The 14883-nt window shown below is 47.7% G+C and overlaps 1 protein-coding gene across 8 annotated transcripts in view; it reads left to right on the top strand.

Moving 5' to 3' along the window:
- Positions 1 to 14883, top strand: part of sox5 (SRY-box transcription factor 5) — a gene marked incomplete at its 5' end in the record, with an annotated part of 42465 nt that overhangs the window by 4719 nt on the left and 22863 nt on the right. For 2 of the 8 annotated variants that reach the window (XM_055937873.1, XM_055937871.1), the window contains 3 exon segments: positions 165 to 257; positions 6908 to 7051; positions 13515 to 13701. In XM_055937873.1, the coding sequence (XP_055793848.1) occupies positions 165 to 257; positions 6908 to 7051; positions 13515 to 13701 (424 nt within the window). 8 annotated transcript variants of the gene reach the window in all.

Genomic DNA, 14883 nt, shown 5'->3' with positions numbered 1-14883 from the left:
TAGAATCACTAAAGTGCTACTTATTGTTCACTCTCATAAGACTGGAGCCATAGAAACCCCAACTATTCAGTTAAAAAGACCAAAAACAGAGCAAATTCTGCAGTATTGTCACTCTGGCTCTGTAATATGTTGAATATTCTGAATATTGTGTGTGTGGTTGGTAGGGACGGAGAGGGTCTGAAGTGGGGATCGACAGGACTATTGAACAGTTTGGAGTAGACTCCAACTACAACAACCCAGCCTGGTGGTGCTTACAGGTTAGGACACTCACACACACACACACACACACACACACACTCACGCACGCACGCATGCACGCACGCACACACACACACGCGTACATTCCACTCCCCAATACACACAATTACCCACTGTTTCCCTCATCTTTTCCTCTCCCTCCCTCCTCTTCTCCTCTCATTTATCTGAGAGAGTATTTCCCTCCATCTCATAAATCCGGAGAAGAAAAAAAGAGTGATAAAAAAAAAAAAAAAATGAAAGACAAAAAATCCCCAGCATCTGTTCCTCCACTCTGAGAGGACGGAGGGATGAGCCCATCTTTAGCACTCGCTGTCTCCCTCTGTCTCTCTCCTTCCCTCTCTCCGCTCTGCATATTTACAATAAGTGGGCTATCAGTTAATCCTGACCCCGGAACAGATCTTAGTATGAGTCCAAAATGGCACCCTATTCCCTACATAGTGAACTACTTTGGTCTAAAGTGCTGCATTATATATGGAATGCCGTGCCATTTAGAACGCAGGCTAAATATGCAGCGCGGAGATCTTAGCCACAGATCCGCGACTGCCTCAGGACCCTTCTCTCAGGGGTTAAGAGCCTGGGCGGGCGTCCTCTCTGCTGCCTGTCTGAAATACATTAACCCAAGAAGATCAGTGGACACAGAGCACACTCTGACCCAGGTTGCCCCGCAACACATTATCACTGTAAAAGCAAGGGAGGTGACACACACACACACACACACACACACACACACACACACACACACACACACACACACACACACACACACACACACACACACACACACACACACACACACTGCTGAACACTCACACTCAATTAGTGAAACACAGCTGCCACAAGCAAGCTACGTATTTGCATGCCTATTACCAGAAGAGGACAGCTTTCTTGCTTAACCTGAGCTCACACACACGCGCGCACACACCAGGCTGGGGTATACAGGTTAAGCTTTGCCTGTTAAATACATTTGCACCTGTCTGACTTACACATCAGATTCAGTGTTGACATCGAACTACGCTGAGCTATGTAATTCTATCATCAAAGGTAGCCGCTGTTGTCAGTATGGCTTCATTGTGTGTGTGTGTGTGTGTGTGTGTGTGTGTGTGTGTGTGTGTGTGTGTGTGTGTGTGTGTGTGTGTGTGTGTGTGTGTGTGTGTGTGTGTGTGTGTGTGTGTGTGTGTGTGTGTGTGTGTGGGGGTGTGTGTGTGGGTGTGTGTGTGTGTGTGTGCTTGGGAGGGGGAGTTATATCTAGTCCCTGCATGTCCTCAGTGATTTGATCTCAGTGAGATCTTGGCTCCATATGTTCCGTTGTGTTCAGATTGAGAAAATCTCCCCGATTTGAAGGGCTTTGTCGCAAGTCAATTGGATTTAAACAGAACAGCAACAGCAACAAGAAAACGGCGTCTAACAACATCAGTTGCTGGTGCTAGCTAGCAGCCTTCTTTAAATCCCCTCAGAAAGCGAAAAAAAAAACCAGATTAAGTCTGTTACAAGGAAATGATTTAGTGAGGCTAACCCAAACCCAAATGTCTGTATGTGGTATATTTCCTCTTGGAGTGTGTGTTGTGGTGTTTTACAAGCCGCTGTGTGTGTGTGTGTGTGTGTGTGTGTGTGTGTGTGTGTGTGTGTGTGTGTGTGTGTGTGTGTGTGTGTGTGTGTGTGTGTGTGTGTGTGTGTGTGTGTGTGTGTGTTTTACAAGCGGTTGGCTGCTGAGCTCTGAGACCAACATAACAATTACCTGCCCCAGTGTCACAACCACTAGAGATGAGGGAACAACAATGTGGCCGCCAAACAATACACTGGGGCTGGTGGAGGGGAGACACACATACACACACACAACCACAAACTGAAACACACACACAACCACACACTGAAACACACAAAGTCCTATAAAGACACACACCACCACAAAGACACTGCGGAAAATGCGCTGTCACATATACTATTTTTAATCATGTTCAAATCACACACACACGCCTGCGCTGGCCACTTATTAGCAGCTGTGAGGAGAGGAGGCAGTAGAGATCTATGTGGAACTAATTTAGTCCAGGTCATGACCCCTATACCTCCCTGGTCTCCCATCGTCTCTATAGTCTGACAGAGATAAGACTGGGACAATGACTCACTGTGACGGTTACATCCATATAATAACTACTCTGTAGTCTCATTCTAACACACACTATATGGCAGGGGAGTACGTACGGGGTTAGGGGGAGAGAAAGAGAGAGAGAGAGAGAGGTATTATATTAGTAGGGAGATGGAGGGATTTGAAATGAAGAAATCAAGATGTGAGACAGGTACTTAGAAGGGTGAGGGAATGAAGGGATGAGGAAAAAGAAAGGAGAGGAGAGGAGGATAGGAGAGGAGTACGTGAACAGCAGTGCCAGAGAGATATGAAGCAGGGATGAAGGAAGGGATGAGCAGGAGGAGTGGAATGAGTGAACAGCAGTGCTAGAGAGGTGTGAAGAGGGTCAACGGTCAGGTATCATATGGGGAGGCAGATGTTGGAACATATTGTACTGGATTACTGCACTGTACACCGACGAGAGGGAGGGAGGGATACAAGTGACAGAAAGAGAGGAAAGAGAGAGAAAGAGAGAGAGAGAGAACGAGGAGAGGGAGAGAGACAGTGTGTGTTATCAGGGCATGTGCATGCATTGACACTTAGCAATGCCGACAAGGTGGCTACAGGATAGTTAGCGTTGAAAACATTATTTCAGTGCTGATATCTCTGTATAGACTAGTCTGTGATGTCGGTGGGAAATGTCTTTACTGATCAATACCAGCACAGATAGGAGAATAGGAAGGTCTCATATAGGTAGTATCGTAGTGTCAGGACGTTCCAACACACACACACACAACACACACTGTCCCACCTCCAACTCCGTCTCAGACAGTGGGAGAAAGAAGTATAAATCCATACAGATTTCAGATCTTCCATTTTTCCTTTGCAATCTTATTTTATCACAATACAACCTCCTTTCCTCATATCGTCACTGTCACCAACAATAGAGCTGATTGATTGACAGAGTTAGATGGAAAGAGATAGATAGATTTAAAGGTTTAAAGTTCATCCCTGCTCCCTCCCTCTCCCTTTCTCTCTCCCTCGCTCCCTCTCCCTTTCTCTCTCCCTCGCTCCCTCTCTCTCTCTCCCTCTCCCTTTCTCTCTCCCTCGCTCCCTCTCTCTCTCTCCCTCTCCCTTTCTCTCTCCCTCGCTCCCTCTCTCTCTCTCCCTCTCCCTTTCTCTCTCCCTCGCTCCCTCTCTCTCTCTCCCTCTCCCTTTCTCTCTCCCTCGCTCCCTCTCTCTCTCTCCCTCTCCCTTTCTCTCTCCCTCGCTCCCTCTCTCTCTCTCCCTCTCCCTTCTCTCTCTCTCTCTCCTTCTCTCTCCCTCTCCCTCTCTCTACTCTCTCTCCACTCCCTTTCTCTCTCTTTCCCTCTCTCCACTCTCTCTCTCTCTCTCTCTCTCTCTCCCTCTCTCTCTCTCCCTCTCTCTCTCTCTCCACTCAACAAACAACCATCACATCGAAGGGAATCAAACAGGAGTAATGGAATAATTGGTCTGTTGCACAATGGGCCTAGCTGACCAGAGTAAACAATGGCTGTGGCCTGGACTGAACCCTGATCTATTCACACAACAAAGAGCAAGTGGGAGGAAGAAAGCATAATCTGAGTAAAGCTGGAGATTATTGACAGGAGAAGATGTCTGTTACAGGCACACAAAGATTCACAGATCTGTTCTAACTGGCTGAGACCACAGCCGAGAGGCAGGAAAGAAAGGGCTTAAAGTTGGGGGGGGTGTGAGGGGTGTACACAGACACAGACACACACACACACACTTATAGGAATACACACACATTATCTTCTCAGGCGTACACACCTGTTTGTTCATGTGTAAACACCTCATTGTTTCTGGGTTTTTTTCTCGCATTCTTGCACACACATTTGTTCTTGAGCTTATCTTGTCCACTGGTGCACACACACACGCACACACAGACACACACAGACACACAAAAACACGTCTTTGACACACAAATACAGACACACACTCTTAACGTATACACACACACACACACACACAAGCATAGAACCCCCACAGATTCTTCTAGTGATGGAGTAGGACTCACATGAAGGGATTAGGGTAGAGAGGGTAAGAAGAAAGAGAGCGGGTTTAGAGAGTTCAAACGAACACAGCTCAGGGTTGAGAGACAGACAGGGGGTAGACGGAGACACTCCTTACAAATCCCTTACTAACCTCCCCTCCCCCCTCCCTCCCCCCTCCCTGCACCACCTCCTAGTGCCTGGCTAGTGGCTGACATTTAAATTCCTTCGTCGCAACTAAGATAGGATTTTCCCCCTCTCACTCATTGTGTTGTGTGTGTCTGTCTCCCCCTCCTCCTCCCCCCTCTGGTCACCCCGGGGGCTCCGCGCTGTCACTTCCTGTTTGATGACATGCGTGTCGTTTTGGCGATGGGGGTATGCTCTGGGCGTTCTCTGGTGTGTGTGTGTGTGTGTGTGTGTGTCTGTTTCTCTGTGTGTGTAAAGTGACTTGTCACTCTGCTCGCTGGCCCATTGAACAGGCCTGAGTGATGGGAGCTGGCCCTGTAATGGAACTCAATTCACACTGCAAATATAGCTATGCTGAACCGCTGGTCTCAACACACTAACACACTAACACACACACACTCCCCGCGGTCCACTGGCCTCCCAGGCGGGTCAGAGCTGGTGGGGAGGGGGTGTGGAGGGTGGAGAGGAGGGGGTTCACCCACCTCCAGGAGTCATGGTGGGGGTAATTGAACAGAAATGACCAGAGAGACCTTTATTTCATCAGCCAGTCCTGACCTACTGTACTGTGTCTCAGTGTTCAGTGCAACCAGTCTCAGAGCACAGCCTTAACAGAGGACTAGTAGAACGACACTCAGAGAGGGTTTCGGGGGTGAGCATCCCTGTGTGCTAGCGTGCGTGTCAGATATTTGAAAAACACAGAGCCGTATTAATATATTCATTTCAGATTCTCAAGGAAAACAAGTGCTCAGTGTGTGTGCCTAGTGTGTGTGTGTGTGTGTGTGTGTGTGTGTGTGTGTGTGTGTGTGTGTGTGTGTGTGTGTGTGTGTGTGTGTGTGTGTGTGTGCGTGTGTGTGTGCGTGTGTGTGTCTGTTGTTTTCCTCAAGAAGAGGATTGAAATGTCTTTATTAGAGATAGCAGGAGGAGTGTGTCTAATGGGAAGCAGTGGCTGATGGGTAGTGAGAGCTGCCATGGCCATTTGCATAAACCAGTCTTTGTTTCCCTTCCGTGGCCGGCGGCCAACCACCAACAGAAGGACGGAAGTTCCTCTCACAACATAGTGGGCCTCTCCCAAACCCAAACCCTCCCTTTACACAGAAATGCCATTTTAAAAAAAGCCCGTTTTGACTCATAAACAGCTATTCTCTTCCTCATCTTAAAGACAATTAGGAACAAACGCATTTGGTGAGGATTCTTGTGAAGAAACATGAAGGGAATGAGAAAGCGTTGTTGTGGGGAGCAGAAATAGCTGGAGGAGGAAGAGGGCTTGTGATGAATACTGTAGCTCGTTCGTTTCCAAGATTATTATGGTGTGTCTGTTGCTGTGGAAATATTTGCTTGAGAGTATTAAATGCTTTGTCTGACGATCAGGCTGTGTAAATATCCAGGAGCACTGTGACTACTCTGGATTATTTGTCATTTAGATCTTATTCTGAAAATGAAACCTCCGATCCCCTCAGTAGATATTACTGGCAGCCATTTACTTGTTCCTTCTAAGCAGAAAGCAGCCTGTCTTCATGCCAGTCTGCGAGATAATGTGTGGAAGAGAGTCTTTATTTCATTTTGAACTATTGTAAGTGTAATGTTTACTGTTCAGTTTTCATTGTTTATTTCACTTTTGTTTTATCTATTTTACTTGCTTTGGCAATGTAAACATACATTTTCCATGCCAATAAAAGCCCCTTAAATTGAAATTGAATTTGAATTGAGAGGGAGAGAGAGAGAGAGAGAGCTGTTGAATGTCAATGGTGCAGATGCTCTTTAAGATCCATCACGCTGCCGTGTGTGTGTGTGTGTGTGTGTGTGTGTGTGTGTGTGTGCAGGGAGAGAGAGAGACTCTCTGTGCTTTTGATGGGGAGAGTCAGTGGATGGAGAGAAAGATGGGGAAAGTTGGGAATGTGTTCGCCAGACGGGACAAAACTAACCTCTGTGCTGCTGGTGGCAACACACCCGCAGGCATGCAAGCACACACCAATAGCACAGAGCTGAGTTTTGTCCCGTCTGGCAAACACATTCCCAACTTTCTCTCTCTCTCTCTCTCTCTCTCTCTCTCTCTCAGCGTGACCCAGTAGGATTCTGAGTGTTTCCTTCCCACGATGCACCTGAAGGGGACATCTCTCACTCGGGGATGGAGGCTGTTAGTGTGTTCCCACGGGGCCATGTGGCAGGGGAAGTGACAGCGTCCCTCTCTCTCTCTCTGTCACACAAACAGGCCATCAGCCACTCAGGGCTGTTTAGCTGGCATCTTCTGTTTGTTTGTGTGCTCGGAGAATTCATTTATTCATGTGTCCCTTTCTTGTTTTCTTGTTTCTCTCCCCCTCTATCTGCCCCCCCCCCTCCCCCCCTCTGACCCTCCCGTCTCTCTCTATAGCAGCTGTATGCAGCTCAGCTGGCAGCGATGCAGGTGTCTCCAGGGGCCAAACACAGCAGTATGTCCCAGACCAACCTGAACACCCACTCTCCCACCAACACACACCAAGAGAAGAGCCGCAGCACCCCGCCGCCCAAACCCAAGGTACGTACTACAGAGCTGAGAGTGTGTATGTGAGTGTTTTGGAGTTTTTTCCCGGGGGTATTCATTCACGCATGTGTGTGTGTTCCTGCTCGGTCGAGGCTCTTTTTTTGCATCAAAAGCTGCAGGCTGTCAACCAGTCACCTGCTGGTACTAATCGTTCTCCTGATGAAACAACTTCTCTGAAGTCTGAACCACTTACGCAACTTTGCTGGAGACATCTTCTCTGGCCCGCGCTCAGCTCTGTAGTGGAGGTGTGAGGCAGTCAGCCGTGTGGCCGTTGGCATGTGTGAGTGTGTGAACCACACTCCCTGACCATAGGGCTATGGGGGTCTGTGGGGGGTCTGTGTCCATCCAAGCGGAGTCTTACCTCCATGAATATCTGTGTTGAAGACGCAGTGAAAGCCCCTCAGCAGACCCCCAGGGGCCCCTCAGCAGACCCCCAGGGGCCCCACAGTGGAGCGGTCCTTCCTTTCCTCTTTTTCTCCTTCGCTCTGTCCATCTCTCCTTCCCCCCCTCTACTCCCTGATGAGTTGGAATCTCAGACAGAGAGAGGCAGCATGGCCATGGTGTTGATTAAGATCCTTGGTTGACCCCAGCTCTCGTGACCCCGCGATAGTGTCTATCGATTCCCCGCTGACACTGTCCTCCCTCCCGGCACACACTGACACACACGTACACGCACACACACACTAACACACTGCCCCCCTACCTTGCCCCCCTGACCCCCTCACCTGCCCCCCTGTCTAACACAGGGTCTGACTCTGACACGCCTCTCTTCCGGTCTCATTACCATATATATGGAGTGGCCAGGGAGGGGAGGCGACTGTGGTCCGTGCAGGGGGGAAGGGCAGCCGTGATGGCCGACAGGCAGAGAGCAGGACAGGGGAGTGGACACGCACTGCCCCCACCAGGTCACCATGGAAATGGCTAGACCTCTCACTGGTTCCACTTCCACTCAATGCTGTGGCCACCACAGTCTGTCACAGACTCACTTTTCTCCTATTTTCATCCCTGCGTTCTCTCACTCTATCAGCCTTTAGTTACGACTGCCTGACACCCCATTAGTCTCTCTCAATCTCAGCCCCTGTTGATATTTATCCCTCGTTCTCTCTCTCTCAATTCAATCCAATTCAATTGACTTTATTGACATGGCAAGTTCATTATTACTTACATTGTCAAAGTATACATATCGAAAAATACAAATAAAATATATATGTATATATATATATATATATATATATATATATATATATATATATATATATATATATATATACATATATATATATATATATATATATATAAATAAATGGTGGGACCAACAGCAATAATAATAGTAGTAGTGGACATGGGATCACCATTAACAACAACTACAACAACAATATTAATCAGAACAACAATACATTAAAGCAATGGTAGTAGACCAGTGTCAACATGACTGAGAAGACACATGACATGGTATGAAAGACAAAACAAAACAAGATGGGAAATATTATCGACATTACTTTGCACTTTTCACTGGCTTCTCTCTCTCTCTCTGTCTTTCTCTCTCTCTCTCTCTCTGTCTTTCTCTCTCTCTCTCTCGCTCTCTCTCTCTCTTCCTGTGATGGGAGGAGGAGGAGGTAGAATGGTGGCCTTCGTGTATATTTTAGAGGTGCTGTCTTGTCTCAGTTCATTAAGAGGCTCTTGCTGAAGTGTAGAGGCTGGCTGGCTGGCTGACTGACTGACTGGCTGCCTGGCTGCCTGGTCTGCTGTAGACAGATGTTTGGACTGAGGCGCACCGCTTAAGTGCTTTACCCTGGGGGGAGGAGGTACAGGGACACACGGCTACTCAGGTGTGGCCTGCTGGGAACAACATACACTCTCACGTGCATGCGCGCACGCAAGCGCGCCCACACACACACACACACACACACACACACACACACACACACACGCACACACACACACACACACTGACTTAAAGTGAGTTCCCCGGAAGCCTTAGTTCACTCTCCATGTGACAGAAACCATGACCACAACGGCTGTTATCTTACTGTCCACTACACTGTGGCTGCATCTGGCTCTCACTGGAACCAGAGAAAAAGTGTCCACGGGATATTAGAAGCACTGACCACGTCTAAACAGAGACATGACCAGAGACATAGTTTCCACTTCCCAGGGACTTTCATTCTGACACTCAGCAGGTTAGAAATAGAGAGACAGGAGCTTTCTCCTGTAAGTACAACTGTATGAGCCCCTCTCCTCACCTCTCCTCACCCCTCCTCACCTCACCTCTCCTGTCCACACCTCACCTCACTCTTCCTTACCTTTCCTCTCCTGTCTTCTCCTGTCCACACCTCACCTCACTCTTCCTCACCTCTCTTCTCCTGTCCACACCTCACCTCACTCTTCCTCACCTCTCCTCTCCTGTCCACACCTCACCTCACTCTTCCTTACCTTTCCTCTCCTGTCCACACCTCACCTCACTCTTCCTTACCTCTCCTGTCCTGTCCTCTCCTGTCCTCACCTCTCCTGTCCTCTCCTGTCCTCACCTCTCCTGTCCTCTCCTGTCCTCACCTCTCCTCACCTCTCCTCTGCTCACCTCTCCTCACCTCACCTGTTCTCATCTCTCCTCACCTGTCCCCACCTGTCCACACCTCACCTCACTCTTCCTTACCTTTCCTCTCCTGTCCTCTCCTGTCCTCTCCTGTCCTCACCTCTCCTCACCTCTCCTCTCCTCACCTGTCCTCATCTCTCCTCACCTGTCCACACCTCACCTCACTCTTCCTCATCTCTCCTCTCCTGTCCACACCTCACCTCACTCTTCCTCTCCTGTCCTCTCCTGTCCACACCTCACCTCACTCTTCCTTACCTCTCCTGTCCTGTCCTCTCCTGTCCTCACCTCTCATGTCCTCTCCTGTCCTCACCTCTCCTGTCCTCTCCTGTCCTCTCCTGTCCTCACCTCTCCTCTGCTCACCTCTCCTCACCTCACCTGTTCTCATCTCTCCTCACCTGTCCTCACCTGTCCACACCTCACCTCACTCTTCCTTACCTTTCCTCTCCTGTCCTCTCCTGTCCTCACCTCTCCTGTCCTCAACTGTCCTCATCTCTCCTCACCTGTCCTCACCTCTCCTCACCTCTCCTCTCCTGTCCTGTCCTCACCTCTCCTCTCCTCACCTGTCCTCATCTCTCCTCACCTCTCCTCACCTCTCCTCTCCTCACCTCTCCTCTCCTCACCTGTCCTCACCTCTCCTCTCCTCACCTCTCCTCTCCTCGCCTCTCCTTTCCTCTCTCACTGCCTCCCCACCATGTGTATTTAACAGTGTGACTGTACTGTCGCTCAACCCTGCAGGGCACAGTCAGGGCTAGAGAGGTGTAAATCTGTTCTGTGTGTGACCACAGAGATCCTGGCTTGGTGTGAGCTGAGGCAGACCAGCCATAGAGCAGACAGGCCTGTGATAGATGAATGGCCACAGCACTTCACACACATACACACACACACACTAGTCCTGGTGAAGATAGATGACGACACACACACTTGTCCTGGTAATTGAACCGTCAGCGACCTGATAAGATACAGAGGGATGATGTCACTTTCACGTGTCAGCACTTCACTGGGGTGAAATACAGGAGAAGTACTGCCATACATCCCCCTTTCCCTTTCCCTGTTACTATCACTCCTTTACTCCTCTCTCTCTCTCTCTCTTTCTTTCTCTTTCTCTTTCTCTTTCTCTTTCTCTTTCTCTTTCTCTCTTTCTTTCTCTCTTTCTTTCTTTCTTTCTCTCTCTCTCTCTCTCTCTCTCTCTCTCTCTCTCTCTCTCTCTCCCTCGCTCTCTCTCTCTCTCCCTCGCTCTCTCTCTCTCTCCTCTCTCTCTCTCTCTCTCTCTCTCTCTCTCTCTCCCTTGCTCTCTCTCTCTCTCTCTCTCTCTCTCTCTCTCTCTCTCTCTCTCTCTCTCTCTCTCTCTCTCTCTCTCTCTCTCAATTCAATTCAATTCAATTCAACTCAATTCGCTTTATTGGCATGACATAACAATGTACATATTGCCAAAGCTTATTTTGGATATTTACAATATAAAAATGAGAATCAAAATGGTCAACGGGACAACAGTAACAACAATAACCATACATTCAACAATAACAATAAGCATACAGTAGAGGACATGTGCAGGTTGATTGGTCTGTCAGACACTGTCCCTCAACTTATGGCAGGCAGCAATGTAGTGCGCTGCCAACCCACAGCTCTCTGCGTCCTCCCCCAACAGGACGGGTAGCCTATCCTCATCAGAGAGGTCTTTGAAACCTTGAATAAGGGTTTCAAATTTGGGAAAATGACAGTCTCTAATTGTTTTATATTTTTTACATTTTGTCAGGAAATGCAGTTCCGTCTCTTTCTTTCTCCCTCTCTCTTTCTCTCCCTCTCTTTCTCTCTCTCTCCGCCTCACACAGTCTCTCTGTCCTGAGGTTTAAAGCTCCTTTAACAATGCCTAGCGCAGGCACACACACGACGAGGCCCAAGCCTTCTCAGAGCCTGAGTCTCAACTAATTCCCCCAACACACTGGTATTATCCATGTTGGCAACTTCCCACTTAAGGATTTGTCTCTTTACTAAAAGACCCCAATCCAGAGCACTGGGAAGGGAGGAGAGGAGAGACACAGTCATTATCTTTAATAAATATTCACGACTCTCTTCTTCTCCCATTCAGAGGTGAGTAAAGCCCACTGTACAATAATATGGGTCACGATTCAATAGTGAGAGCAGGTCTTAGTAATGTTGACTCTATTGTCTCCTAGCCTAGTGAAGACATCTTTGGGGGTCTCCCTGCTTTCACACAGATATCTCTAATGAGGGGAATCCTGTTACAATACAGACAGAGAGAGAGAGAGAGAGAGAGACGAGACGAGACAGAGCGAGAGAGAGAGAGGTCTTAATTGAGTTGTGGAATGCTCATAATCAGACAAAGTCACTGTTAGCAGCCGTATTACACAGCATCTCTCTGCTGGTTTGCCTGTGACGCTAAGCAGGATTGGGCCTGGTTGGTCCCTGGATGAATCGTATCCTAGGTCAGGGGTAGGCCACTAGATTCAGCCGCAGACTATTTTTGAGGGGATGGTCGTGGGGCCGGAACATAACTCAAATCATTTGTACACAGCAAATGACCACAACTAAGCCCAGAAAGAGATTGTATTTGAAAATAACATAATCATTTCATAACTTGATTACATTGAGACACAATCACATACTGTATGTCTCTCTTTTTATTCGTGGGAATACTTGGGAACAGACTTCCAAAATTAAAATATTTTTAAGATCAATTCCTGGTGATTTTACAGTCTTTTCTGACCAAAAACTAAAATACCCCCCAAAAAAAGAAACGTTGGCGGGCCCAAAATAACAACATGCGGGACAGTATTGGCCAGCGGTCCGCTTGTTACTGACCCCTGTTCTAGATGTATTCCTAGCTAACCATGGATACTTTACCCTCTGTTGTGTGTGAGTGTTAATTGTTGTGTTTTAATGAGACAGAGTGGCTGTGTACATCAGGCCATCTCTCCGGGATCGAATTCTCTCCTTCCTGTCACGTGACCAGACCGCTTCCTCTGATTGGATTATGTCATCAGCGGGGGAATGAATTGACATACCGTAGCTGCCACATGGCACACAACTGTCCACACACACACACACACACACACACACACACACACACACACACACACACACACACACACACACACACACACACACACACACACACAGCCACTCTGGGTTTGACACTTGACGCTTCTACTGTTATCTACTGCTGTTGTCTTCCTCAAGTCTGCCAATGTGCTGCACTTGGGAAAGTGAAACTCCTCATCTAGACTTGATGAGAGGCTGTGAAGCTGTGTCTCTGACTAAGTGGTCTGTACAGCTGCTGAAAACTCAACAGGTCACATCTCCGAGAGTCTTTACATGCTGCCTTTTAATCTACACAAAAAAACAAGCAGTTTTCTATATTCTTGTTTTTTCCATCCGCTTTCTCATGAGCCGTTGTAAAAGCTCTCAGCTGTGCTTAAGGGTTGACCTTGAAGGGGTTTTAAGTGTCTGACAGGGGCTCTTGTGGTGTCCTTATGAAGCGTAGTATGTGTCGTGTGCTGTGGGTAATATAAGTGTGCTATGCATGTCCTCTTCTGTGTGGCATGTGCACGACACACGAGCATCAATTCTCACCTTGAGGCATTGCATGTCCAGTACCTCTTTCAGGAGGCAGAGAATGTGCATGACTCTCTTCAATGGCATGGGGAATACAGTATGTATTTTAGCTTTGTTTGGGCATCTCATCCTGTGGTTTGAGCCATATGGGACACACGTTTGTCCACTCTGCCTTGCTGTAGAATCCAATCCAAGCCTTCTGATTGGGCAAACGTCTGAGGTGATCCTCGGTGATTGGTTGAACCCACCCAGCGACCACTAGGCCACAACTGGTGTGTTTTGATTTTGCAGGACGAGGGTGCTCAGCCCCTGAACCTGTCGTCCAAGCCTAAGACAGCAAGCGAGAGCAAGTCACCCACCTCCCCCGCTTCCCCACAGGTCCCCACCATGAAGCTGGGCCACCATAGCACCGGATCCATGAAACACAGCACAGCCCCCTCCAGCATCGGAGGACCACCGTCCAGAGTCAACTCCATAGGTAAGGGACTGCACCCACTCACCACGCATACACAAATTGAACATAACACACACACACACATATATATACAGTTGAAGTCAGAAGTTTACATACACTTAGGTTGGAGTCATTATAACTTGTTTTTAAACCACTCCATAAATTTCTTGTTAACAAACTATAGTTTTGGCAAGTTGGATAGGACATCTACTTTGTGCATGACACAAGTCATTTTTCCAACAATTGTTAACAGACAGATTATTTAACTTATAATTCACTGTATCACAATTCCAGTGGGTCAGAAGTTGACATACACTAACAGCTTGGAAAGTATGCCTTTTAACAGCTTGGAAAATTCCAGAAAATGATGTCATGGCTTTAGAAGCTTCGATTAGGCTAATTGACATCATTTGAGTCATATGGAGGTGTACCTGTGGATCTATTTCAAGGCCTACCTTCAAACTCAGTGCCTCTTTCCTTGACATCAGAAATAAAATTGTAGACCTCCACAAGTCTGGTTCATCCTTGAGAGCAATTTCCAAATGCCTGAAGGTACCATGTTCATCTGTACAAACAATAGTAAGTATAAACACCATGGGTCCACGCAGCCGTCATACTGCTCAGGAAGGAGACACGTTCTGTCTCCTAGAGATGAATGTACTTTACATTTACATTTACATTTACATTACATTTTAGTCATTTAGCAGACGCTCTTATCCAGAGCGACTTACAGTAGAGTGCCTACATTTTATTTCATTTTACATACTGAGACAAGGATATCCCTACCGGCCAAACCCTCCCTAACCCGGACGACGCTATGCCAATTGTGCGTCGCCCCATGGACCTCCCGGTACTTTGGTACGAAAAGTGCAAATCAATCCCAGAACAACAGCAAAGGACCTTGTGAAGATGCTGGAGGAAACAGGTACAAAAGTATCTATATCCACAGTAAAGCGAGTTCTATATCGACATAACCTGAAAGGCCGCTCAGCAAGGAAGAAGCCACTGCTCCAAAACCGCTAGAAAAAAGCCAGACTACGGTTTGCAACTGCACATGGGGACAAAGATCATACTTTTTGGAGAAATGTCCTCTGGTCTGATGAAACATAAATAGAACTGTTTGGCCATAATGACCATCATTATGTTTGGAGGAAAAAGGGGGACGCTTGCAAGCCGAAGAACACCATCCCAACCATGAAGCACGGG

This window comes from Salvelinus fontinalis, chromosome 11, assembly GCF_029448725.1.
Source record: "Salvelinus fontinalis isolate EN_2023a chromosome 11, ASM2944872v1, whole genome shotgun sequence".
NCBI lineage: Eukaryota > Metazoa > Chordata > Actinopteri > Salmoniformes > Salmonidae > Salvelinus > Salvelinus fontinalis.
Note: the sequence above shows the minus strand (reverse complement) of the source record. Positions and strands in the feature narration are given on the sequence as shown.